The 23,170-nt window shown below is 41.3% G+C and overlaps 2 protein-coding genes, 1 long non-coding RNA gene and 1 pseudogene across 3 annotated transcripts; 1 reads left to right on the top strand and 3 right to left on the bottom strand.

Annotated features, from left to right (window-relative positions):
• Positions 1–298: 298 nt before the first annotated feature.
• LOC102256467 lies at positions 299–1,081 on the bottom strand (annotated as a pseudogene).
• A 1,825-nt stretch (positions 1,082–2,906) lies between these two features.
• LOC102256767 (olfactory receptor 7A5-like) lies at positions 2,907–3,818 on the bottom strand. The gene has a single exon (XM_005883694.1). It carries the CDS (start codon positions 3,816–3,818, stop codon positions 2,907–2,909), a length of 912 nt encoding a protein of 303 aa, XP_005883756.1.
• A 2,040-nt stretch (positions 3,819–5,858) lies between these two features.
• On the top strand, positions 5,859–22,397 carry LOC106724319. The gene is made up of 3 exons (XR_001360079.1): positions 5,859–5,972; positions 6,538–6,541; positions 22,385–22,397. It is a non-coding gene; the product is annotated as an uncharacterized LOC106724319 (long non-coding RNA).
• On the bottom strand, positions 19,985–20,908 carry LOC102257382 (olfactory receptor 7A10). Its single transcript, XM_005883695.1, has one exon. The coding sequence runs from the start codon at positions 20,906–20,908 to the stop codon at positions 19,985–19,987; it is 924 nt and encodes a 307-aa protein (XP_005883757.1).
• Positions 22,398–23,170: the final 773 nt, after the last annotated feature.

Below are 23,170 nucleotides of genomic sequence, written 5' to 3' on the forward strand. Positions count from 1 at the left end.
TAATGAAGACAGCATTGTGCTTTGTGCAAGAATGGAAACCTCAAAACCATAAAGCTTCTGGGAGAATAAACCAGGATGGTCCACAGATGTAAGATGAAATCCACAATATTGGAGTTTGAAATGGTTAGAGAGGCCCAGACTACAATACAAGCATAAACCACCATTAGAAGAGTGGAACATAATATGCTCCAAGATGTTTGAACCCTCAGTCTGAATGATGAGGCTTAATCTTCAGTTCAGTCAGCAGAAATTGACAATGCAATTTTTCGTTGTGTTTATTATACAGACCATGTACATTCTAGAAGTTTCCTTTAGCATCCACTGCTGTACTTTTTGTCCCAGCACTTTGAGGGCGTGCAAATACCACAAAGTCATCAACAAGAACAGGCCATGCTCCTTCTTCATTATAATTAGACATGTCATCTGCAATCATTGTACCGAAGTCTAAAAGAAAATTCCAAGTATCTTTTGGTATTAATTGTTTATGATGTCCCAACAAAAACTTTTTCCATAAGTCTAAGAATTTAAATCTTTCATTAAGCATTAAATTCCAGTAGGCAATGGCCATTTCTAGATCTAAACCTTTTTGTCCTGGATTCTTTGCAAAATTAAAAGTAAACAGTTAAAAAAAAAGTAAACTGGGAAAAATCCTTAAATTGTCCTGGTCCTTACAATTCCTCTTCCATCTTGGGTATCTGGGCCTCTGGGCTGTCACTTTCTAATTCTGTCATGCCTTGCATGAACTCTTGTTTGGACAACTTGCACTCTGTTGCTGCTCTAACTTCCATGCAATGATCAACCCAATAGTGCTGGCTTGGCATGAGGGTCAGGTCATCACAGAACTGCTGTATGCCATCTATTCCAATTTTATTTTAACCTTGAGGATCTTTGTGTCTAGTGTATAGATATTCTAACTTCTTCCTGTCCAATGATCCTTTTACACTGTCTCATATATACAATTCAGGATTTGGGGGAAAAATTGGTCTGTTGCAACATCTAACTTTCAGTCATTTTGAGACAGGCATCTTACTGCTGCTTTTTCACTAGGTTGTGTGAAGATCATAAAGTAACCAAGGTTTTCCTTCTGCAACAACTTAAACTTGACCATGTTGTGTCCTCTGGGCCTCTTCCCTCCTCCTCCAGCTCCAGGGTGAATGGAGGTTAGGTGGCTCCTCTCCTGGGCTCGTGGGCTCCAGTTCATGCACAGTGTGGGGCAGTCCTTGGCACAGCCGAGGAAACAGCCCTGGGCCTAGGAGAGGCAGAGGGTTGGGGGCAGGTGTCAGGAGCCCTGTGTGAGTTTTCCCCTGGGGCAGGGTCTTTCCAGGCATGTGAGATTCATCCTTTGATTATAAAGATTGAAGATATTCCTGAGTGCAAAGATATTCCTGAGTGTAAATATATGATATTTAGATTGTTTGCTCACTGTTCCTTTGGTGGATTTGAAAAAAGTTTAGAAAAAGGGAGATATTTAATTTAGAGCACTTACTAGTCGAAGGAGTGACATTTGTATGAAGCACATTGAAAAATTTCAAACAAAAAAATAGTTCAGAAAAAATAACACATAAAACACTCCACATAATTCTTCTCCCAATTGAATAAAGAACCTTACACATGGACATCATATTCCACACTTTATTTTTACTATTATTTTATTATTGATTTTTTTTAGAGCGAGAGGAAAGGAGACATAGATACAGAGATAGAGATAGATAGATAGATTATAGATCATAGATAGATAAGTAGGCAGATAGAGAGATAGAAGCATCAATGTGACTGCTTCTTGTATGCACCACACCTGGGATGGAACCCACAACCTAGGTATATGCTCTGACCTGGAATCAAACACACAACACTTTTCTGGTGTACAGGAGGATGCTCAACCAACTGAGCCATTGGGCCAGGTCAATATTCCACACTTTAATGCAGCATGAAAAATATTTTTGTATAGTAATAAATTGTATGACTATTTTTTGCTTCATCATATTTAAGGTCATCTCTAACTCTAACTGTATTAGATCACTTTATTTATTATCCATGAAGACGCTTCTTGGAAACATGTATTGAGTAGTCAATTTTTGCCAGTGACTAAGGTAGGCATGTGGACACACAGCTGAATAACAGAATGAAGACTATAATACTAGGAGACCAGGTATAAAACATACTAGCATGTTAAAATCTAATGCTATGCTATATAATAAAAGTGTAATATGCAAATCGACCAAATGGCGGAACAGCAGGTCACTATGACTTGCACTGACAACCAGGGAGCAGATGCTCAATGCAGGAGCTGCCTCCTGGTGGTCAGTGCGCTCCCACAGGGTAGTGCCACTCAGCCAGAAGCCGGGCTCATGGCTGGCAAGTGCAGCAGCTGTGATGGGAGCCTCTCCTGCCTCCATTGTAGCGGGCAGTAAGGAGTGAGGAATCCGGACTGCGAAAGACCTGGACCGTGAGAGGGAAGTCTGACTGCGGACATTCCCCAAGGGATCCCAGACTGTGAGAGGGTGCAGGCCGGGCTGAAGAACCCCCTCCCCAGTGCATGAATCTTGTGAACCAGGCCTCTAGTAGAAAATAATGATGAACATATAAGTGAAAACTTTGGTCTCAGATTTTCCTCTACAATAAAATTATGTAAATGGCCTTATAGCCAAGTATAGTTTGTTCCTAGTGGTAGTATAATTCATGACTGTTCTTTCAGAAAAACAATAGAAAAATTACTTGGAATGATATATATCACAAGAGAATAAATTATGCTAACGTAATTCATGTTAACCCATGGGATAAATGAGTATTTCCAATTCCTTATGGTTCAAAGATTGAATGAATTTGTGTCAGACGTCTGACTCTGAGGTTAGAAACCTGCATTCCTGGACAATTCTTCAGGCTAGTACAGTTGGCCCTTGAAAAGCTTACCTGCCAAGGAACCTTTGCAGGGCCCTCTTTATGTCATTGTTCCTCAGACTGTAGATGAATGGGTTCAGCATGGGTGTGACCACAGTGTACATCACTGAGGCTGTTGCATTGTGGGTAGCAGTGGAGCTGAGGTAAACTCCAAGGCTTGTACCATAAAATAAGGAGACAACTGAGAGATGAGACGCACAGGTAGAAAATGCTTTGTACTTCCCCTGAGCTGATGGGATTCCACATATGGAGGCAATGATCTTAGAGTAAGAGTAAAGAATCCCAGCAAGGGGACCACCACCCAGTAGCACAGTTATAAAATACATCACCATGTTATTAAGAAAGGTGTCGGAACAGGCAATTTGAACCACCTGACGGAGTTCACAGAAAAAGTGGGGAATTTCTAAGTCTGAGCAGAAGCGCAAACCAAACACCATTAAGCTTTCTAGCAAGGAATTCAGGACACTCATGATCCAGGACACCAGAACCAGCAGTCCACAGAGCCGGGGGTTCATGATGACCATGTAGTGCAGGGGGTGGCAGATGGCCACAAACCGGTCATAGGCCATCACGGTCAGGATAAAGTTGTCCAACACAGCAAAGAGTATGAAAAAATATATCTGGGTGATGCAGCCTTCATAGGTGATAACTTTGCTTTGTGTCTGGATGTTCCATAGCATCTTTGGGACGGTGGTGGAGGTGAAACAGATGTCTACCAAGGACAGGTTGCAGAGGAAGAAGTACATGGGTGTGTGGAGGTGGGTGTCTGAGCTGACGGCCAGGATGATGAGCAGGTTTCCCAACACAGTGATCAGGTACATGGAGAGGAAAAGTCCAAATATGAGGGGCTGCAGTTCCAGTGCCTGTGAAAATCCCAGGAGAAGAAATTCTGAAATTTGTGTACCATTGCCTGGTTCCATGTGTTGGAGGTGACTATTAAATAAATACATACATAGATAAATAAATAAACAAACAAACAAACAAACAAACAAATAAATAAATAAATAATATTCACATTAGCAAGCATTAGTAACTGAGAATAAATGACACATTTATATTTTAGAGTCAGGAAAATAATGTCCATTTTTGTTGTGTGATCTGGCTCCCATTAATATTTCTCTATTGGTATTCCTCATTAGAATTTCCTTTTCTAACATATACCTGTTCTTCAAAGGTAATGTATACTGCTGTTTTACTGAGGATATCTTTCATGCATTTGAGACATATATATTGACTATAGACTATGTTCTAGGCCAGGGGTGGGCAAACTTTTTGACTCGAGGGCCACAATGGGTTCTTAAACTGGACCGAAGGGCCAGAACAAAAGCATGGATGGAGTGTTTGTGTGAACTAATATAAATTCAAAGTAAACATCATTACATAAAAGGGTACGGTCTTTTTTTTTTTTTAGTTTTATTCTTTTCAAACGTGCTGGATCCGGCCCGCGGGCTGTAGTTTGCCCACGGCTGTTCTAGGCACTGTTCAGAGTATAGGATGCTGAAAAACAGAAGTCTACAAACTAATGATGGAGCAATAATATCCTATATAATAAAGAGGTAACATGCAAATTGACCATCATTCCAACACAGAAGATGGCCGCCCCCATGTGGTCAAAGATGGCCACCCCATGTGGACACAAGATGGCCGGCAGGGGAGGGTCATTGTGGGCAATCAGGTTAGCAGGGGAGGGCAGTTGGGAAGGACCAGGCCTGAAAGGGAGGGCAGTGGGGGTGACCAGGCCTGCAATGGTGGTCAGTGGGGGGGGACCCAGGCCTGCAGGGGATGGCAGTTGGGGGGACCAGGCCAACAGGGGAGGGCAATTAGGGGCAATCGAGCTGACAGGGGAGGGCAGTTAGGGGTGACCAGGCCAGCAGGGGAATGCAGTTAGGGGCAACCAGGCTGGCAAGGGAGAAAAGTTAAGGATGGGCAGTTGGGGGGCAACTAGGCCTGCAGGGGAGGACAGTTAGGGGAAATTGGGCAGGCAGGGGAGCAGTTAAGCATTGATCAGGCTGGCAGGGAGTAGTTAGGGGGTGATCAGGCTGGCAGGTAGAAGCAGTTAGGGGCAATCAGGCAGGCAGGCAGGGAGGCGAGTGGTTGGGAGCCAGCAGTCCTGGACTGTGAGAGGGATGTCCCGACTGCAGTTTAGACCCAATCACACAGGGATCAGGCCTAAACCGGCAGTTGGACATCCCCTGATGGGTCCCAGGTTGGAGAGGGTGCAGGCTGAGCTGAAATTCATGCACGGGGCCCTCTAGTAATCAAATAAAAATGATAATATAATATACCTGATGGTGAAGATGCTATAAAGAAAAGTAAATCATATCAAATGGAGGGAGTGAATAGTGGGTGTTATTTTTTATAGAGTTTAGCCAAGACTTGCCAACGGCTGACACTTTAACACAAACCTCAATGAAGACTGAGCGAGAGACTAAGAGGGAGAGTGTTTCCCAGGGAGAAGGAACAGCCAGTACAAAGACCCTGAGGAAGATGGTTGTTTTTTAGAAAATGAAGGCTTGGGAGTTTGAAGATGGCATCATGTGGCAGATTATTCTTGTACCTCCTCCCAGAACCTAACTGGCAATAAAACTAAATTAGGGAATATTCACTCTGAATTATCAACTGAAGACTAGCTGAAGAGGAGACTTTTAAAGAAGGAAGGGCAGAAACCACCTTGAGAGTGACAAGAAGGCTGTGGTTTCGGGAGGGGCAGGCCAAGATAAGGAGGGATATCTCAGCTGTGGGGGTTTCCCTCTGAGAGTAGAGGCCTGTACACCAGGCTGGGCTCCCCAACTTCCAGGGCCAGAGCCAGGAACACCTGCCCACATAGCATCCATCAGTGAAAAGCAGCAGGGCTTCTACCAGCAGAGGGCGATGGAGCCTGCTGGAGATAAAGCCACTTTGTTTTTATTTACTTATATATTTTTATTTTTAAAATATTTATTATTGAAAGTATTACATATGCTCCCTTGTTTCCCCCATTGACCTCTTCCAGCCTGCTCCTGTCCTCTAGCCCAGGCCTTTATCACCCTATTCTCTGTGTCCATCTGTTATTCATATATGCATATAAGTTCTTTGTTTGGTTTCTTCCCACTCACTCGCCCTCCCCTGCCTTCCCTCTGAGGTTCAATAGTTTGTACCATGCTTCTATGTCTCTGCATCAGTTTTGTTTGTCAGTTTCTTTTGTTCATTAGATTCTACATGTGAGTGAGGTCATGTAATACTTGTCTTTCTCTCACTGGCTTATTTCACTTAGCATAGTACTTTCCATATCCATCCACGTGATTGCCAATGGTAAGAGTTCTTTCCTTTTTATAGCTGCATAGTATTCTATTGTGTAAATGTAGAACAGCTTTTTTTATCCACTCATGTGCTGATAGGCACTTGGGTTGTTTCCGAATGTTAGCTATTGTAAATTGCACTGCTGAGGACATAGGGGTGCATATATTCTTTCTGATTGGTATTTCTGATTTCTTAGGATATATTCCCAGGAGTGGGATCACTGGGTCAAATGGGAGTTCCTTTTCTAATTTTTGAGGAAACTCCATACTGTTCTCCACAGAGGACGCCACTTTGTTTTTCAAAGGGTCAGATCACAGAATTTTAGTTCACAGCCACTCACCCTGGCTTTTGTGGAGGGAGAGTTGTGCAGACTAGAGTACCTGAGAAGAGTCTGGGATTAGAAGCATTAGAGAGAGACTTGGAGAGTAGCTTCCAGGATACCTGTGCTCAGTCATCCTTCCCAATTCTGCAGTAGCCATTTTTCCTGAGAGATGCAAGCCCCACCTCTCAGCTGCAGAAGCCCAACCTACAGGCCTGGTCAGACTCAGGAAGCATCAGTGACTGGCTTTGGGGTGAGGCCATTCTCCAAACTTTCCTGGGAACCTGACTGGCACCTCCCCCTCATGGAAGAACTGATAGAAATTACCAACTTTCAGCAGACCCCACTGGTTGCCATGAAAGAACTTATAGAAATTACTGACTTCCAGCAGACCCCTTGAGTGGATCTTCCTATGAGTGGATTCACCCTGCAAGGTTAGGGAAATACAGTCTAACCTCAGTTCTCAAATGTGTCCCAACGTGAACAATTCAGTTCTTGACCAAGTTGTTCAGAGCAACCATGTCTTGAGTGTCAAACAAACTTTGTGCATGATCAAAAGCGTCTTGCAAGACACAAAGGAAAGAATGAGAGTCAAGTATACTGTGCTGTGAATATTTTCATGTAATTTTTTGTTGTTTGCTTTGCTTTTGTTGTTGGTGAAATGGATGATTAGCACAATTTTAAAACCTAAAGTGGCCATCAGATGTACTGATGTTGCTAAGGGCATGAAAGTGCTCACAAAACAAAGATCATAGGCAATTGAAGAAGTAGAAAAACTGTTGTTGATTTGGATAAAGAAAAGTAGTTAGCCTATGACAGCGTTTTGGAGGCACTGATATGTAAAAAGTGAATATTGCACCCCTGGAATGAGTGCTGACAGTGATTCATTTAAGGCTAGTAAGGGGTGGCTCAATACATTAAGAAAAGAAGTGTTTGTTTCTAGATTATATAGTACTGTAGAAATGGACTTTATATAATATGGTTAAAGCAGGAAATCATTTGGGGATCTGGAACAAAGTAATTTGATTTACATTACAGTGGAGCCTTGACTTACAAGTTTAATTTGTTCCGTGAAGGAGCTCGTAACTCAAATTACTCGTATGTCAAATCACTGTGACATTCGCTGCGCCAACTAGCAGTGGGGTATCTGAAGCTGGCTCGTACGTAACCCGAATTTTAGCTCACAACTCAAAGCAAAAAATTGGCCGAGAGATGGCTCATATCTCGAAAAACTCGTTAGTCGGGACACTCGTAAGTCAAGGCCCCACTGTATTTCTAATGGAGAAAAAATGGTTTGGTTTTAAAACAATTATCTTGTCAAACAGCCTTCTGGAATAAATTAAGTTTGAGAACCATGGTTACACTGTATTCTGGGAGAGTCTCAGGTGTGTGGCTCTGGGACAGGGGAACATACCCACCATCTTCCCTGAAGTCTGAATGGCACCTCCCCCTCATGGGAGATACAGAGGTCCCATCTTCCCGATTCCGCCAACAGCCCTTTCAGAGACAGTTTTTTCAGTGACTAAATCTGATAGCAAGTGGGGATATGTAGGCGGGACAAGGTGGATCCCAAAGTGCCTTGGGATGTTTGCTGACCCACCTTTGAGGCCCACACTGCCATAAAGCTGACCTTGGAGAGCAGTCTGGTCCCTCCTCTGCAGTTAAGCTCAGTGGAGGCAGCCACAAAGGGGGATCACTTCAAGCTTCAAATAGGTTGCCGAGAACCAAATGTGGGCAGCTTCTGATGTTGGCTAGCACCAAAGTCCCTACTAGAAGGCCCAGAATCAACATACAAAATAGTCAGCCTCAGACAAAATAAGAGAAGTATACAAAGGAGATCCCAGGAGTGCATTAAAGTCTACCTAGTTGAACTCCACTTTGGTGTGTTTTTTTTTATGTCACTATTTTCTTTTTGCTTTGCTATTATTTCCTCTCTCTCTCTTATCTTTCACATTTCTTATTTTTCTCTTTCCTTGTTTATTCTATTTTTTCTTTCTTTTCCTTATTTTTTCCTTCTTTTCTTTTTCACTTTTTCTTCTTATTCGTTATTCTTATTTTCTCTCTCCCTTCTTTCCTTTCATATTCTTTCACCTCATTTTTTTTATTGTATTCTTATAATTTTCTTCTTTTATTATTCTTGTTCATGTTTCTCTTTCTTTTGTAGTTGTTTTTGTTGTTGGGCTCCTTGGTATGTTTTTGTTTTCTTTCTGGTTTTATTTGATCAGCACCTATAAAACAGCCTCACAGTCAGGCAACCTGAGGATGGATCCTACCCACAAATGGCCCAACATCTACCAAGACCCAATTAAACAGAAGAGCCCTCAAAACACACACACAAGGGACATAGCATTCAACTCAGGAGATAAAACAGGCTGCACCACTGGGCCCTACAGGATACTTTCTTTGAAAGACCACCCCACGAAGACTGGGAATCATAGCATTTCTATCTAATACATAGAAACAAACACAAAGAAACAGCTTGTGGAGAAAAGATACAATCCCCAAATGAAATAAAAGGAAGAATCTCCAGAAAAAGAGCTAAATAAAATGGAGGCAAGCAATTTATCAGACATAGAGTTCAAAGTAATAAAGATACTCAAGGAACTTAGTGAAAACTACAAGGATCATAATGGGAACTACAAGGAACTTAGTGGGAACTGCATCAGCATGAAAAAGGACATAGAAACCATGAATAAGAACCATTCAGAAATGAAGAATACTACCTAGTGAAAGAAATAGACTTACATTTCCAGAAAGCACAAAAGTGCCACACAATAGGTACCCAAAAAGGCCCACCCCAAGACACATCATAATTAAAATGCCAAGCATTAAAGACAAAGAGAGATTCTTAAAAGTAGCAAAAGAGCCCTAACCGGTTTGGCTCAGTGGATAGAGCGTTGGCCTGCGGACTGAAGGGTCCCAGGTTCTATTCCGGTCAAGGGCATGTACCTTGGTTGCAGGCACATCCAAAATAGGGGGTGTGCAGGAGGCAGCTGGTCAATGTTTCTCTCTCATTGATGTTTCTAACTCTCTATCCCTCTCCCTTTCTCTCTGTAAAAAAATTAATAAAGTATATATTTTTAAAAAGTAGCAAAAGAAAAGCAGTTAGTTACTTACAAGGGAGCACCTATATGCTGTCAGCTGATTTATCAACAGAATATTTTCTGGCAAGAAGGTAGTAGCAAGTAATATTCAAAGTGATGAATAGCAAGGATCTACAACCAATATTATTCTACCAGCAAAGCTATCATTTATAAGTAATGATCAGATAAAGATCTTCACAGAAAAGCAAAAGCAAAAGGAGTTCACCACCAAACCAGTATTACATGAAATGTTGAAAGGTATTCTTTAAGAAGAGGAGGAAGAAGAAGAGAAAAAAGATATAAAATATAAACAATAAAATGGCAATAAATACATATCTATAAAAGAATCTAAAAATAAAAATAACAAACATAGAATCTAAATAAACTGATGAATAAAATAGAAGCAGAAGAGCAAGGGAACATGGAGCAGATTGTCGAATCTCAGAAGGAAGGGTTGAGGAGGGAGGGGGAAGACATCAACTAAAGAACTTATATGCGTATATGCCTTACCTATGCACAGATACAATTGGGTGTTGAAGGCCGGGAGCAGGGTAATAACCCAGTGGAGGTTGGCAATGGGGGGAAAAATAGAGGGCATCTGTAATACTCTCAACAATAAAGATTTAAAATAAAAGAAATGAAGAACACCATATGTGACATTAAGAATACACTGAAAGGGATAAAAATTAAGCTGGATGAAGCAGAGAAACAAAAATAAAATAAATTTAAAATAATGAGGATAGTTTAAGGAAAATTTGGGAAAACTTCAATTGTAACAATATACACATCATAGAAGTAGAGAAGGAAAAGAACGTGAAAAAAGATATAAACCTAGTTTGAATAAAAATGATAACCTGTTAAAGGAAAAATTGAAACACGTTCAGAAAGCACAGAGTCTCAATCAAGATGAACTCAAGAGAACCATGCAAGATACATAATATTAAATTGGCAAAGGTTCAAGACAGAGTAATAATGTTAAAGGCATCATGAGATAAACAGTTAGTTTCCTACAAAGGAGTTTCCATAAGGCTTTCAGCTGATTTCTCAACAGAAACACTGTGTCAAGAAGTGATTGGCATAACTTATTCAATGTAATGAAAAGTGAGGTTCTGAAACCAACACTACTCTATCCAGCAAGGCTTTCACTCAAAATCAATTATGAAATAAAGAGCTTCCTGTTAGGTCGGAGAGAGCCCAGGATCCGATACATGCAGACATGTGATGAGACAATGGACCCCCCCGCCCCCCCAGCATTTCTAACAGATCAGCGTGCCAGACACAGATACTGGCTTCTCCAGGACCCCCACACAGATACTGACTCCTTCCTGAATACCTTGCTGACCCCCTGCAGCTGAAACTTCCTCAACTGAATACCTCAGCTCATGTCCCCGCCCCTCACCCAACCGCGGTATAAAAAAAGCGCCCCCCCTCCCTGTTGGCGTGAATCCACGTGCCCTGTCCTTGGGGATACGTGGGTCTCCCGGGGACGCAGAAATAAACCTTTTCCTTTCCTTTCTTTTCTGATTCACTGGACTCTATTTCTTGCGCCGCCTCCTGAGCCACCTAACCTAACACTTCCCAGACAAAAAAAAAAAAGGCTAAAGAATTTTAACACCACCAAACAAGCATTGTAAGAAATGTTAATGGGACTACCTTAATAATGAGAAGAAATAGAGAAACATAGGCATAACACATTAAAATGGCAATAAATTGGTACCTATCAATAATAACCTTAAGTGTAAGTGAATGAAATGCTTGAATCAAAAGACATAAGGTAGCTGAATGAATAAGAAAATATGACCCAAATACATGCTGTCTACAAGAGACTCAGCTGAGAAAAATATGTCTCACACAGGATGAGATTGATGGGATGGAAAAAGCAAATTTTCATACAAATAGAAGTGAAGATAAAGCCTGGAAACAATATTCATATCTAACAAAACTGACTTCAAAATGAAGGCCATAACAAGAGGCAAGGAAGATCACTATATAATACTAAAGGGATTGATACAACAAGAGGATATAACCCTGTTAAACATATATGCACCCAGTATAGGGAAAGCCAAATATATAAAAACAACTTCTAGAGGACTTAAAGGAAGAGATCGACAGCTGTACAATCATAGTAGGGAACTATAACACCCTGCTGACATCAGTGGATAGATCTTCTAGACAAAAAATCAGTAAGAAAACAGCGACCTGAAATAACACACTAGAAAAAATGGATTTAATTAATTATATTCCACTAAAAGCAGCAAAATGTACATTCTTTTCAAGTGCACATGGGACATTCTCAACAATAGACCACATATTAGAAATCAAAATAAGTCCCTACAAGTTCAAGAGGATTGAAATCATATCAAGCTTCTTCTCAGATCACAATGGCATGAAACTAGAGATGAATTATAAAAAAACACCCCAACCTTCAAACACATGGAGGCTAAATACCATTTTGGTAAACAATGAATGGACTACCAATGAGATCAAGAGAAAAAAAACTTTTCCTGGAAATAAATGAAAATGGACACACAACAACCCAGAATCTATGGGACCCCGGAAAAGCAGTCCTGAGAGGAAAGTTCATAGCACCACAGGCCTATCTCAAGAACCAAGAAAATTTTCCAATAAACTATTTAACCCTACAACTTAAAAAATTAGGAATAAAACAACAAGAAAAGCTCAGAGTAAGTAGAAGGAAGGAAATAGTAAAGATCAGAGTGGAAATAAATGACATAGAGAACAAAGAAACAATACAAAATATCAATGAAACCAAGAGCTGGTTCTTTGAAAAGATAAACAATATCGATGCACTTTTAGCCTGACTCATCAAGAAACAAAGAGGGAGGATCCAAATAAAGAAAATCAGAAACAGAATTAGTGAAGTACCAACTGACACCACAGAAAAAAGGATTGTAAAAAAAATACTATGAACAACTACATGCCAACAGGTTGGACAATGTGGACAAAATGGGAAAATTCCTAGAAACATACAATTTTCCAAAATTGAATTAGGAAGAATCAGAAAACCTGAATAGGCCAATAACAACTGATTAAATTGAATCAGTAATAAAAAAAACCTCTCAGGAAACAAAATCCCTGGGCCAGAGGACTTCACCTGGGAGTTTTATCAAACATTCAAAGAAGAAGTAACACCTATGGACCTTAAAAATTTTAAGAGGAAGGAAGCCTCTGAAGCTCTATTTATGAGGCCAGCATTATCATAATTCCAAACTGAGATAAAGACACTACAAAGAAAGAAAATTACTGGCCAATATTCCTGATGATCATAGATGTTAAAATCCTCAACAAAATATTGACAAATCAGAATCAGCAACATATTAAAAAGATCATACATCATGACTACATTGGATTTATTCCAGGGATGCAAGGCTGGTACAATATTCACAAATCAATAAATGTCAAACATCACATAAACAAATTGAAAGACAAAAATTGCAGAATCCTATAAATAGATGCAGAAAAAGCATTTGTTAAAATACAAAACCCAGTTTTGATAAAAACTCTCAGCAAAGTGGGAATAGAGGGATTGTACCTCTATATTACAAAGGTCACATATGACAAAGCTACAGCAAACATCATACTTGAAAGGCAAAAACTAAAACTATTTTCCCTAAGAGCCTGTATAAGATAGGGATGTCCACTTTCACAACTCTTACTCAACATAGAACTGGAAGTCCTAGCCACAGCAATCAGACAAGAAGAAAACGTAAAATGCATCCAAATTGGAAAGTAGGGAGTAAAACTGTCATTATTCGCATATGACATACTACTGTCCAAATGGTGGTGCTATTTAACTCAGAGTTTCACAGCCTCAGCACTGTTGGCATCTGGGACAGACTGTTCTCTGTGGTGAGGTCTGTCCTGTGAGTTGAAGGTTGTTTACAGCATCCATGCTTCCACCCATCCCTCTCCAGTGTGACAGTCACAAATCTGTCTGGACATAGCTCAATGGCTCTTGGTTGGGGGGTTGGGGGAGGGGCAGGGAAGGGGACCACCCCTGATTAGAACCATAGTTTAAATTTCATAATTTAAACATATTTTAATAGCATTGATATGATTGCAATGTAATGATAACGAGTATGAAAAACCATCAAAAGTGTGAGGAGCAGTCACACTATGAATTTTTATGTAGCCACTGAAATAAATACATTTATTAATCAAGCAAACAAACAGCAATCTTTTGCCTCTGGGCTAACTAGAATGAGCTCTCAGGTGACAACAGGTAAATGTTCCTGGCTTCCATTCTCTGTGACCCTCTCTCTCATGCAGGGTCAGCTGGGTTTTGAACTCACCTTGATAAGATCCGTGAGAGGAAGGTCATTATGGGGATGTCTGAATTCCTCCCTGAATGGTTGATGATGGAGACTAAAGTTCTGTTCACAGGCAAGACAGCAGGAAGGTGTGCAGCCTCAGTCCCCAGCCAGAGTTGGGACTACGAACAAACAAATAACGGTGAGAAATAAACATAACCATACTCCTCCCAGGCTAAGTTTACACATGATGGGAGACTGGAGATGAGGAGATATTTATAATTCCCCATACCTGCTCTGCAGGCACATTTCTCTCTTGTTTCTCCAGCCTCCAAGCACACGAATATGATAGATCTTTTAGCAAGGAGAGGATTAGGGGAGCAAATGGAACAGGGTTGCTAATTGGCTGACTTTAGGATAGAAGATGAGCCAGGCTCATCCAGGTGGGACTAAAGTAACCACAATGGTTCTTTAATGTTGAAGAGAGAAACAAAAGAATAGGACTCAGAGAGACTTTGAAAATGCTACACAGCTGGCTTAAGATGGAAGAAGGAACATGAGCCAATTATGCAGGCAGCCAGCAACACTGAAAGGCATTAGAAAGAAACACATCCTTCCCTGAGCCTCTAGCCCTGCACACCTCTTGTCTCTTGTCTCTGGGGTAGGCTGCTTAGACACAGTGACTCAGGTAAAAGTTTTCAGGTTCCATCCTCGCTGACCCTTTCCTGATGTACCTGCTGGCCTCCCAGGCTCACCTGGATGGGTCTCTGAGTAGGAGGTTCTGTGTGGAAGTCTGAATTGCTCCCTGGTTGGTTGATGATGAGACTGAAGCTCTGTCCCGACATGAGACAGAAGGAAGGAGTGAAGCATCAGTTCCTGAGCCAGCTTAGGAATCAAAAGCAACAGCCATGTGCTGTCCCCCAGCGTTGTTCATACAGGACTGCACAGGGGAGATGTCTACATCTCTCTCTATACCTGCTCATCAGGCACATTTCCCTTGTGTTATTCCAACTTCTAAGCACATGATTTCCCTATGGGCCTCTAGAATAAACAGAAAGGAAAATTTTCCTAATGATTCTCTGATCCCAGGAGACCAGGTTGTAAGTCAAGTGTACTTAGTTTTTATGACTTTATGTCTTCATGTCGCCTGTTTTGAAGGGCCGAAAGACCTATTACTCTACCTCACCCCTGACTTCCCTTTTTCTTCGAAGTCTGATTGGGGGTGGGACACAGCCCTGATGTCTCTAGAGAATTGCTATTCTCCTCTTCAATATGGCAGAACTGCACTCCTTTGATATGCAATCTTCGGTACCACACACTTTGGTTCCTGACACATTTGTCAAAATAATTAGGGAGTTTACACTTATATCACCAGTTAAAAGGTATCATTTAGAGCCTCACAAAATATTGATTAATATTCCTCTCCAGTGTGCCTCTGGTGGCTGAGCATTGTCCCATGCACCTACAGGTTGTTGGCATGCCCATTTTGCACGCTTGATCCCCAGTAGGTGTTGTGCAGGAGGCAGCCCATCAATGCTTCTCTCTCATGGATGTTTCTGTCTCTCTTTCTCTCTAAAAATTCAATAAAAACATTTTTTTTAAATTAAATCTTTATTGTTCAGGTTACATTTGTTCCTCTTTTTTTCCCCCCCATAACTCCCCTCCTCCCAGTTCCCGCCCCCCCCTCCGCCCTCACTCCCCACCCACTGTCCTCATCCATAGGTGCACGATTTTTGTCCAGTCTCTTCCCGCATCTCCCATTCCCCTTTCCCCCCCAAGAATAGTCAGTCCATTCCCTTTCTATGTCCCTGATTCATTATAATCACCAGTTCATTCTGTACATCAGATTATTTATTCACTTGATTCTTAGATTCACTTGTTGATAGATGCATGTTTGTTGTTCACAATTTGTATCTTTACCTTTTTCTTCTTCCTCCTCTTAAAGGATACCTTTCAGCATTTCATATAATACTGGTTTGGTGGTGATGAACTCCTTTAGCTTTTCCTTATCTGTGAAGCTCTTTATCTGACCTTCAATTCTGAATGATAGCTTTGCTGGATAAAGTAATCTTGGTTGTAGGTTCTTGCTATTCATCACTTTGAATATTTCTTGCCATTCCCTTCTGGCCTGCAAAGTTTCTGTTGAGAAATCAGCTGACAGTCGTATGGGTATTCCCTTGTAGGTAATTGAGTCTCTTTCTCTTGCTGCTTTTAAGATTCTCTCTTTGTCTTTTGCTCTTGGCATTTTAATTATGATGTGTCTTGGTGTGGTCCTCTTTGGATTCCTTTTGTTTGGGGTTCTCTGCGCTTCTTGGACCTGTAAGTCCATTTCTTTCACCAGGTGGGGGAAGTTTTCTGCCATTATTTCTTCAAATAGGTTTTCAATTTCTTGCTCTCTCTCATCTTCTGGCACCCCTATTATTCTGATGTTGGTACGCTTGAAGCTGTCCCAGAGGCTCCTTACACTATCTTCGTATTTTCGGATTCTTTTTTCATTTTGCTTTTCCGGTTGGGTGTTTTTTGCTTCTTCGCATTTCAAATCTTTGACTTGATTCTTGCGCTCCTCTGGTCTGCTATTGGGTGTCTGTATAATATTCTTTATTTCAGTCCGTGTATGCTTAATTTCTAGTTGGTTCTTTATCATAGCATCGAGGGTCTCATTAGTTTTCGTGACTCTCTCCTCAAGTTTATTGACAGCTTCTAGCACATTTTTGCAAGCCCTCAAAATTGCGATTTTTAGCTCTATATCCTCCATTTCTGTCATGTTTTTTTGTCTCCGCATTTTTTATGCTTTCTTGGTGCACCCCCTAGTGGTCTTTGTGCGCAGTCTTGTTCTAGTTGAGCCTTGATTGTTGTAGTTAATACTAGAGGGATTTGACCACCAGGCCGACTGGCTGTGTGAATCAGCTGTGTCTGCCGCGGAAAACTTCTGTCCTCTGGGGAGGTGCTAATCTAGCCTTTGCCTGAGGCGATCCGGCAAATGGCTCTGCGCAGGGCTTGGGCGGGGCGGGCTCAACAGGGCGGGCGGAGGGAGCGGTTATGGCCCCTCTCAGTCCCGTTCCCAGAGGCTCTGCTTCTCAGAACCCCAGGAACCGCTGCAAACCTCGGAGAGAAAGCTGCCCTCACGTTCCAACCGATGCCAGACAATCCCGCACTGCGCCTCCTCTGAGCCTCGGTGTGCTGTTATTTTTCCTTCTAGTTGAAGAGTCTCTCCTCAGCCAGCCTTCCTGTGGTTCTGGGTGATGTCCGTTCCGTCTTTTAGTTGTATTTTTGAAGTGGTTGTTTGCGGCAGCAGTCTGCGGTGTTTACCTATGCCGCCATCTTGGTCCAACCCCCCAATAAAAACATTTTAAAGTATTAAGTATAAGAGATACATTTAGATATTTTTTATGTCACATGACCTGAGCTTATCGTTTTGTAGAAATTGTCTGATTTAATCTTTAGGACAGTCCATTCTATTAGGTAATATTTCTTTTTGAAATGACCATGTGATTTTATTCCCATTCATTCTATTAATGTCAGGCATTACATTGGTTGATTTCTATCTTTTGAAAAAAATCTTTATCGTTCCCTTTTTTCCTCATTGACCTCTCCCAACCCTCTTGGGTCCCACCTCCCCACAGGACTTCACCAGCTTATTGTCTGTGTCCATCGGTTATGCGTATATGCATATGAGTTCACTAGTTGATCTCTTTCCACCTCACCCTTCCCTGCCTTTCCTCTGAGGTTTGACAGTCTATTCGATGATTCTGTGACTCTGGGTCTACTTTTGTTCATCAGTTTATGTTGTTCATTATATTCCACAAATGAGTGGAATCTTTTGATATTTATCTTTCTCTGACTGGCTTATTACACTTAGCATAATGCTCTCCAGATCCATCCATGCTGTTGCAAATGGTTAGAGTTCTTTCTTTTTTTACAGCTGTGTAGTATTCCATTGTATAGATGCATCACAGTTGTTGTTTTGTTTATTGTCTAAAGTTTTACATATGTCTCCTTTTTTCCCAATTGATCCACCTTCCCCCTAGCCATTCCCACCCTGGGCAAGCCCCCACCGCCCCAGTGTCTGTGTCCATTGGTTATGCTAATATGTATGCATACAAGTCCTTTGCATTGGTTATGCTAATATGCATGCATACAAGTCCTTTGGTTAAAGTAAACTGGATAAAAAAAAAGTATACTGGTGAAAATCCTTAAATCGTGCTGGTCTTTTCAATTCCTGTTCCATCTTGGGTATCTGGGGTTCTGTGCTGTCATTTCCTAAGTCTGTCATGCCCTGCATGAACTCTTGTTTGGACAACTTGCACTGTGTTGCTGCTCTGAACTTCCACGCAATGATCATCACAGAACTGCTGTACGTCATCTATTCTGATTTTATTTTCACCTTGAGGATCATTGTATCTAGTGCATAGATGTTCTAACTTCTTCCTGTCCAATGATCCTTTTACACTGATCAAATATATATGGTTCAGGATTTGGGGAAAAAAGTGGTCTGTTAGAATATCTAACTTCCAGTCATTTTGAGACAGGAAACTTACTGCTGGTTTTTCACTAGGTTGTGTGAAGATCATAAAGTAAGCATGGGTATCCTTCTGCAACAACTTAACCTTGATCATGGTGTGTCCTCCAGGCCTCTTCCCTCCTCCTCCAGCTCCAGGGTGAATGGAGGTTAGGTGGCTCCTCTCCCAGGCTCCTGGGCTTTAGTTCATGCACAGTGTGGGGAAGCCCTTGGCACAGCTGAAGAAGCGGCCCTGGGCCTGGGAGAGGCAGAGGGTTGGGGGCAGATGTCAGGAGCCCCTCATGACCTTTCTCCTGGGGGCGTGGTCCTCTCAGGCAGGTGTGATTCATCCTTTGATTATACAGATTGAAGATATTCCTAAGTGTAAAGATATTCCTGAGTATATATATATATATATATGATATTTAGATTGTTCTCTCACTGTCCCTTTGGTGGATTTGAAAAAAAATTTAGAAAAGGGGAGATATTTAATTTAGAGCACTTAGAAGGAGTCACATTTGTATGAAACACATTGAAAAATTTCAAACAGAAACAGGAAAATAGTTCAGAAAAACACACATAAAACAATTCGTGTAATTCTTCACCCAGATGAATAAGGAAACTGATACATGGACATCATATTCCACACTTTATTTTTTTATTTTTACTATTATTTTATTATTGATTTTTAGAGAGAGAGGAAGGGAGACATAGATACAGCAGTAGATATAGGTAAGTAAATGATAGATAAGAGATAGATAGATAGATAGACAGATAGATAGATAGATGATAGATAGATAGGGACAGAGGCATTGATGTGAGAGAGAAACATTGATGGACTGCCTCCTGAATGCACCCCACCTGGGATGGAAACCACAACCTAGGTATATGCTCTGACCTGGAATCAAACACACAACACTTTTTGGTGTACAGGAAGATGCTCCAACCAAGTGAGCCATTGGCCAGGTCAATATTCCACACTTTAGTCACGTGCAGCATGAAAAATATTTTTGAAGAGTGATAAATTGTATGACTGCTTTTTGCTTTATCATATTTAAGGTCATCTCTGACTCTAACCTTATTAGATCACTCTATTTATTAAAATGTATGGATCCATGGGGACGCTTCTTGGAAACATGTATTGGGTAGTCAATTTTTGCCAGTGGCTAAGATAGGCATATGGACACACAGTTGAATAACAGAATGAAGTCTATAAAACCAGGAGACCAGCTATAAAACATACTAGCATGTGAAAGTCTACATTATCAAGAAGAGTTGTGCAGTTAGTGCTATAAAAAATAATGGTGAACATGTAAGTGAAAACTGTGGTCTCAGATGTTCTTCTACAATAAAATTATATAAATGACTAGTAGCCAAGTATAGTTTTGTCCTTAGGGGTAGTACAGTTCATGACTATTCTTTCAGGAAAACAATATAAAAATTACTTGGAATGATATATGTCATAAGAGAAGAAATTATGCTAAAGTAATTCATGTTAACCCATGAAATAAATAAATATTTCCAATTTGTTATGGTCCAAACATTGGATTAATTTGTGTCAGACTTCTCTCTCTGAGGCTAGAAACCTGTATTCCTGGGCAATTCTTCAACCTAGTACAGTTGGCTCTTGAAAAGCTTACCTACCAAGGAATCTTTGCAGGGCCCTCTTTATGTCATTGTTCCTCAGACTGTAGATGAAAGGATTCAGCATGGGTGTGACCACTGTGTACATCACCGAGGCTGTTGCACTTGAGTGTGCATTTTGGGTAGCAGTAAAGCTGAGGTAAACTCCAAGGCTAGTACTGTAAAATAAGGAGACAACTGAGAGGTGAGATGCACAGGTAGAAAAGGCTTTATACTTCCCCTGAGCTGATGGGATTCCACATATGGAAGAAAGTATCTTAGAGTAAGAGTAAAGGATCCCAGCAAAGGGACCACCACCTAGAAGTCCAGCTGAAAAATACATTATAATGTTGTTAAGAAAGGTGTCAGAACAGGCAATGTGGACCACCTGACTGAGTTCACAGAAAAAGTGGGGGATTTTCAAGTCTGAGCAGAAGCGCAGACCCAACACCATTAAGCTATTTAGCAAGGAATTCAGGACACTCATGATCCAGGACACCAGAACCAGCAGTCCACAGAGCTGGGGATTCATGATGACCATGTAGTGCAGGGGGTGGCAGATGGCCACAAACCGGTCATAGGCCATCACAGTCAGGATCATGTTGTCCAACATTGCAAAAAGTATATAAAAATACATCTGTGTGATGCAGCCTTGATAGGTAATGACTTTGCTCTGTGTCTGGATGTTCCATAGCATCTTTGGGATGGTGGTGGAGGTGAAACAGATGTCTACCAAGGACAGGTTGGAGAGGAAGAAGTACATGGGTGTGTGGAGGTGGGAGTCTGAGCTGACGGCCAGGATGATGAGCAGGTTTCCCAACACAGTGACCAGGTACATGGAGAGGAAAAGTCCAAATATGAGGGGCTGCAGTTCCAGTGTCTGTGAAAGTCCCAGGAGAAGAAATTCTGAAATTTGTGTACCATTGCCTGGTTCCATGTGTTGGAGGTGACTAAAAAAAAAAGTATAATTAATTTTCACATTAGTATGCATTACTGAGAATAAATGACACATTTATATTTTAGAGTCAGGAAAATAATCTCCATTTTTGTTGTGTGATCTGGTCCCCGTTAATGTATCTCTATTGGCATTCCTCATTAGAATTTCCTTTTCTAACAGGAACCTGTTCTTCAAAGGTAATGTATACTGCTGTTTTACTGAGGATATCTTTCATGCATTTGAGAAATATTTATTGACTATAGACCATGTTCTAGGCACTCTTCAGAGTATAGGACTCTGAAAAACAAAAATTTACAAACTAATGATGGAGCAATAATATAATCAAATAAAATGATAAATAATATATCTATATTAATATATCTGATGGTGGAGATGCTATAAAGTAAAGTAAATAACATTATATGAAGAGAGTGGATGGAGGGTGTTCTTTTTTTATAGAGTTTAGCCAAGTCTTACCAATGGCTGACACTTTAACACACACCTGAATGAGGACTGAGGAGAGACTAAGTTGGAGAGCGTTTTCCAGGGAGAAGGAACAGCCAGTACAAAGGCCTGAAGAAGATGGTTGTTTTAGAAAATGAAGGCTCGGGAGTTTATAGATAGCAGCATGTGGGAGGATTATTCTTGCAGCTTCTCCCAGAACCAAACTTGCAATAAAACTAAATTAGGGAATATTCACCCTGAATTACCAACTGAAGACTAGCTGAAGAGGAAACTATTAAAGAAGGAAGGGCAGAAACCACCTCGAGAGTGATAGGGAGGTTGTGGTTTGGGGAGGGGCTGGCACCACTCCCACAGGGCAGGCCAAGTTGAGGAGGGATATCTCAGCTGTGGGGGTTTCCCCCTGAGAGTAGTGAGGCCCATATACCAGGCTGGGCTCTCAAGCTTCCCGGGCCAGAGCCAGGAACACCTACCCACAGAGCTTCCATCAGTGAAAAGCAGCAGGGCTTCTACCAGCAAGGGACAATAGAGCCTGCTGGAGATAAAGCAATTTTGTTTTTATTTACTTATATATTTTTATTTTTAAAATATTTATTATTGAAAGTATTACATATGCTCCCTTGTTTCCCCCATTGACCTCTTCCAGCTTGCTCCTTGTCCTCCAGTCCAGACCTTCATCACCCTATTCTCTGTGTCCATGGGTTATGCATATCTACACTAATAAAAGAGAAACATGCAAATTGGTTGTCACTCCACTGTGCCCACTAGCCAATTAAGAGTGACTATGCAAATTAACCCAACAAAGATGGTGGGTTAATTTGCATATGCAGGCGTGGAGCAAAGACTGAAGACTGAAAATGACTGAAGACTGAAGAGGCTTGACTTCTAGGCTGTGGCTGGAGTGGAGAAGCCTCCAGGCTTGGCTTCTCCAGTGCAGCCAGAGCAAAGGCCTGGGTCTCGAGTGCTGGAGGAAAACTGGTGCCGACTGTCAGGGGAAGGAAGGCCTATTGCAAGAATCTCTTCATGCAATGGGCCTCTAGTATGCATATAAATTCTTTGGTCTCTTCCCACTCACTCACCCTCCCCTACCTTCCCTCTGAGGTTCAAAAGTCTGTTCCATTCTTCTATGTCTCTGGATCAGTTTTGTTTGTCAGTTTCTTTTGTTCATTAGATTCCACATGTGAGTGAGGTCATGTGATACTTGTCTTTCTCTCACTGGCTTATTTCACTTAGCATAGTACTTTCCATATCCATCCACGTGATTGCCAATGGTAAGAGTTCTTTCCTTTTTATAGCTGCATAGTATTCTATTGTGTAAATGTAGCACAGCTTTTTTTATCCACTCATGTACCGATAGGCACTTGGGCTGTTTCTGAATCTTAGCTATTGTAAATAGCACTGCTGTGAACATAGGGGTGCATATATTCTTTCTGATTGGTATTTCTGATTTCCTAGGATATATTCTCAGGAGTGGGATCACTGGGTCAAATGGGAGTTGCATTTTTAATTTTTTGAGGATATTCCACACTGTTTTCCACAGAGGAAGCTACGTTGTTTTTTAAAGAGTCAGATCACAGAATTTTAGTTCACAGCCACTCACCCTGGCTTCAGTGGAGTGGGGTGGTGCAGACTGGAGTCGCCTGAGAACAATCTGGGGTTAGAAGCATTGGGGAGAGACATGGAGAGTAGCTTCCAAGATACCTGTGCTCAGTCATCCTCCGCAACTCTGCAACAGCCATTTTTCCTGAGAGGTTCAAGCCTCTCCCCTTAGCTGTAGAAGCCCAACCTACAGGCCTGGTC

The sequence above is a fragment of the Myotis brandtii genome, unplaced genomic scaffold, assembly GCF_000412655.1.
Source record: "Myotis brandtii unplaced genomic scaffold, ASM41265v1 scaffold799, whole genome shotgun sequence".
Lineage (NCBI taxonomy): Eukaryota > Metazoa > Chordata > Mammalia > Chiroptera > Vespertilionidae > Myotis > Myotis brandtii.

Excerpts from the sequence above, each read along its gene's own strand:
- LOC102257382 (XM_005883695.1), bottom strand. The coding sequence starts at position 20,908 with ATGGAACCAGGCAATGGTACACAAATTTCAGAATTTCTTCTCCTGGGA.
- LOC102256767 (XM_005883694.1), bottom strand. The coding sequence starts at position 3,818 with ATGGAACCAGGCAATGGTACACAAATTTCAGAATTTCTTCTCCTGGGA.